The sequence below is a fragment of the Penaeus japonicus genome, unplaced genomic scaffold (assembly GCF_977035675.1).
Source record: "Penaeus japonicus unplaced genomic scaffold, GWHDUDI00000001_assembly GWHDUDI00000018, whole genome shotgun sequence".
NCBI classification, from domain to species: Eukaryota; Metazoa; Arthropoda; class Malacostraca; order Decapoda; family Penaeidae; genus Penaeus; species Penaeus japonicus.
In genome coordinates this window covers 6446748-6451747 of record NW_028234420.1, presented here as the reverse complement: position 1 = coordinate 6451747, position 5000 = coordinate 6446748, and the positions used below count along the sequence as shown (strand labels likewise).

At 34.0% G+C, this 5000-nt stretch overlaps 2 protein-coding genes across 2 annotated transcripts in view; one reads left to right on the top strand and one right to left on the bottom strand.

Moving 5' to 3' along the window:
* Positions 1-5000, top strand: part of LOC122262603 (urocanate hydratase) — a 77482-nt gene that overhangs the window by 29260 nt on the left and 43222 nt on the right. The window lies entirely within an intron of this gene.
* LOC122262604 (uncharacterized) overlaps positions 518-5000 on the bottom strand; it is a 5277-nt gene continuing 794 nt past the window's right edge. The window contains exon 2 of the mRNA XM_043030681.2: positions 518-2311. Coding sequence (XP_042886615.2) covers positions 805-1629 — 825 coding nt within the window. The 5' untranslated portion in view covers positions 1630-2311 and the 3' untranslated portion in view covers positions 518-804. The remainder of the gene's footprint in view (positions 2312-5000) is intronic.

The following is a 5000-nucleotide window of genomic DNA, read 5'->3' as shown; positions in this document are numbered from 1 at the left end:
GGTTCTCTATTTCATCTCCTTGCTTGATATCCTTTCTAGTGGGAACTGCCTGTATGAGTTAGCTTGAGTCATCCTCGAAAACATTACATTTGCCAGGTCTGCAACTTGCAGTAAAAATGCAAAATTAATTTTACTAGTATATTTTGTGCTCGAGTTTCGTTACGTTTGAAGATTTGCATAATGCAGATATTCTAGCAAAAACTATACCAGTGTTCTTTTTAGTGTATTAGCTAGACTGAAAGATAAGGTTATTTTGTAAAAAAAAAATATACATATATATATATGCAAATTAATCATTAATATCTCTATAATAATGGTAAAAAATACTATATATATTTTTTTGTTTTAAGCATTTTCTTATACTGTATTTTTTCAAAACTAATGCACACTTTCCTTTCTATCCACAAAGTTTTTAGAAATTAATGAGAGCATGCAAAAAAACTTAATTCATTTTCTTTATTTGTATGGATTTTTAAGATGTTCATTGAGGGTAAATAAAAATAAGAAAACAAACATATACACTTATCATTTTAATTCAAAAGTGCAAAGACTGCAGTTGTATCAAAATGTGGAATGGAAACCTGTGTATAAATGTGTAAAAAAATGTTGTATTACAAAAAAATGTTTCTTGGACATCATACAAACATATAAATGCATTTTACTTTGATATAAACTTACAAACCTTTGATTTCAAGACAAATACTGTGCACTAATTCTTTCTACTTTCAATAACATCAATTTCTCATGACCAAAAAATATTTACTTTTGAACACTTATTACATGTTTTGCTAATGTATGTGTCTTTTATGACTGATTGTCCACCTCAAACATCAAACTATGGACTAGGTCCTCGTCAGATGGTGCATCTGTCACATCGCGCATACTCAGTTCCTCTTCGCCTTCATTTAGACATACTTCGAGTGGAAGGTAGTCATTTAGCTCTTCCTCATCGTCCTCTAGATCAATGACCTCGACTTCCTTTGGTGTACTTCTGCCACCATTCCCAACTCCTCTCCATGGACTGATGCTTACAGGCTGCCAGCAATTGCTACTTTGGATTAGACTGTTATGAGATAAGGCTTTGCTATGTTGAGTTCCAGGGTCTCTTCTACTCAGACAGTGGGACTCTATGTGGATTTCCAGGTTGAAGGCATGGGCAAACCTCTTTCCGCAGTTTATGCACATGTGGGGTTTTTGAGTTATGTGGACTTTCTCGTGGGCTTCTAGGCTTGGGAAATCAGTGTACACCTTGCCACAATCCTTGCAGGAAAACGTTGGTGGGTGTGCCATCACATGGTTCTTGAAACTCCCCAGCTGAAGGTAAACTTTGCCACACTTCTTACACTCATAAGGTTTTTCATTAGCATGAACTTTGTAATGGGTGTCAATACAACTTTCATTACTAAATTTCTTATCACATATGCCACATTCAAACTTCTCTTCACCTGTGTCATTCATTCTGTGGTACTTGAAGTAAAACTCCATTTTGAACTGTTTTCCGCAGTCCTGGCACTCATACAGCTTCTTGCCGTCATGCATACGGACGTGTATCCTCAGTGCTTGTGGTGCCGAGAACCTCCGTCCACACTCAAAACACTCATATACAATGGGCTGAACACTGTCATTCATTATCTCGGGCTACATTTGTTATGTAAAAAATTACAATATTAGATATAAAGCTACTCTATGAGTATTCACTGGGTCAAGCAAATGCATATTGATTTAACAAAATCAATGTAGAAAAAAAGAAATCTTTGGATTATACCAAAGGCATATTGGTATCTTTAACAACAAAAATAACTGCAAGCTGAGTTATAGTTGTACTATTGTTTGTAGAGTTGCAGAACAGTTTCTGAACTGTAGCAACCATGACCTGAATATTTTTTAAAAATATTCATTATATACTGCTTATAAAATATTCATATATTGTTAAAAATAATAAAACACAAAATCATCCTTCAGAAAAAAGGGTATAAAATGACTAGCCTATCTGAGCACACTTATAACTTCAGAATCATGAACACATAAATAACATTTTCCAAGATAATTAATACACCCTTTCTTGGATCAAGGGCAATAAATATACTCTAACAAAGGGAAAACAAGCATAAAATTCTATCCTACAAATAATTTGGTTTGGCGGGCCCTGTCGTGTATCTTGGAAGCAAGTGTTTCGCAAACATCAAGGAAACCATTGTGTCTTTTGGGGTCTTCGAGGCTGCTTGCTTTCGAGGCAGTGGAAGTTCTTGCAGGCCCTTGCCATAGGTCACTCTCTGAGCACTGCTCCTCCAGCCTCCCTTATAACTGTTAACTGGAAAAAATTAAAGAAAAAATTATATATATATATATTGGTATGTATATAAAAACAAACAAACACATACCAGGTGATCAGCAAAAACATGAAGTGCAATACAACCCCAGTGTGATGGGAAATACTGTATCTGTGAGGTCTCAGGTCTTCAGTTATCTTCAGAGAATAAAATAAAGTGTGTTCACTTAAATGTTGTCATCTAAACAACACTCATTAGTTTAAACATGGCATTACTTTAAAATATCAGATTTATGTAAAAAATCCAAAATATGAATAGCTATCACTTGAGAATGCTTCATGGCATATGGAATATAGTGTCACTGCTTCATCAAAAGCTTTACTGATAAAAACATACTTTTTTTTTTGTTCTTTATCAATCAGAGAAAAATGTTTAAAGTTCCTTTGATGGATGAAATATAATCCTTCTTCAGTTCACGCTGCATCAAAAACAATGAATTAGTAATCTTTATTTATTTCTAAATAGAACATTCTTGCCTTTTAGATTTAAATTATACTTTTGTAGTTCTTGTAGTATATGATAAAATCACCAATCACCTCAAATATTTTCTTTTCAGGGAACATAAAGTGAATGAGGAAGTTTTTCTGTTAGGTTTATAGTCCAATTTTTCAGTTTTTAGCTGGGAACAAAACATTTCCTGCTATCTAAAGCCGAGTTCTTGGTCACGAAAAACCTGCTTACAATGCCATTAGCTTCAGTCATCTGCAAAGTATACTTTTTCTAAAAAAAAATTCCTGTAACTTACAATACTTGTGAATATTTTCTGAGAATAACATTTCAATGTTCCCACAATTGGCACTGAAAATCTACTGGTATAAAATTGGTGGATGTGGAAAGCTGAAATTCCTACATATTATTTTTCGTTATATATATATATATATATATATATATATATATATATATATATATATATATATATATATAATATATATATATATTTATATATATATATATATATATATATATATATATATATATATATATAACATAATTTCCTACATTTTCAATCTGATTAGGTTTTTTTTCTAAGACACCTGCAGGGCCTTTCAAATTTGCAATTTTCCTCTATAATCATAAAGACTGTCTTCAAGCAAAATCTACCTAAACTTGATGTGAACTGGGATGGATTGATTGCCAGCTGATTGCTATTCCCTGTACACTTCTGGCATTCAAGCAAAAGACAACAAACACCCATTCCAAATAATCTGGCAAGAAAAGATTTGCAGAATTGGCAATGTGTCACCCAAAAAGGAATCTGTCCAAGTTCTATCTCGACAGAATATACATTGTGGAGCTTTGTTGACAATTGCTTGAGTCACTGTGGGGTGTTCATGACTTTTAACATTTTCTCATGCAATAATGACAATGAGAATAGTAATGATAATACAACAAACTTATGATTGTGGTCTGTTCAACAAATGTTTGTCTATTCTTATGTTGCTTGCTTATTTCTCATAAATCATTCTTTTAAAGTATATCAAATAACAAAAGAATAACAGATATGCAACAAAATAATACCGATTTGATATACAAGCTAGCTAAACAGCCATAATAAAAGAATGTTTCAAAATGAATAACAAATGTACTTAATCTGAGTGAACTCTGAAAGTAGATAAACTATAAACAATTCTAATTACTGCATAATGCTTTACAAATCCTCCAGGATCAAACCACACAACGTTGTAGAAACAGTGCAAACAAATATTAAAGAGGGTGCTTATGCGGACTCTAAGGCTGCCCTCATCACAGGCCAATAAACCTGTGATGTTTATGCTGAAGTGCAGAGGCCGGATAACATAACCAAGGTAGAGACAAAAAAAAAAAAGAGATAGAAAACATGTTCAAAAACACAACATTTACATGAAAGAAAAGAAATTTCAATTGTTTTACTTTCAAAAATAGGAATATAATATAAATGATATTCTTAAAAGACGAAAGGCCAGTTGAATCCCTTAACCCTTTCCCGACGGGTGCACTTTCTACGCGAAGTCCCATATGCCGGGCGATTGCAATATTGCAATGAAATCGTCACAATAGGATGACGCCCCGGAACGGGAGTTTTTGGCTGTGTCACACGGGTGTGACGCACCGTCGTCATTGGGTTAATCACAAGGTGTGACTTGGGAAGAAAATTGGTCGCAGAATACAGGCCACATGCTTAGACACCTTTGGCCTATGACTTAAGGGTCATAGTGGTGCACTGGTAAGTGACTGCTGCAGCTTTCACACTATACCTTCAGTAAAGGCCAGAAAACTTCCAATGCACATATTGTAAAAATCAAGTGTGGAGAGGTACTATATTTGATGATAAATTGAGGGGACAACTATGAACTGGGAACTTTTGTGGTGATATGTTGGCCTTTGCCATAGCAGCAACAATTACGGAAGCCAATAGCATATGCACAGGTAAGTCCTATACATTTACCATATATCAAATTTAATCATAAATACTTTAATGATATAAAATACATTTATCAGACACCTTACAGTCACTGGGCTCATACTAGATAGCTTGACGTAGGCCAGCATTGGTAAAGGCTAACAATCCTTCACCAACTACATGCTAACAAGATAGGACCTTTTAGACTCTATACGCAATTTAATTAAGTCCATTTTCGAGCAAGGTATATTATATATGATAGAGCAACGGCTAATGCTTGACAATGTGCC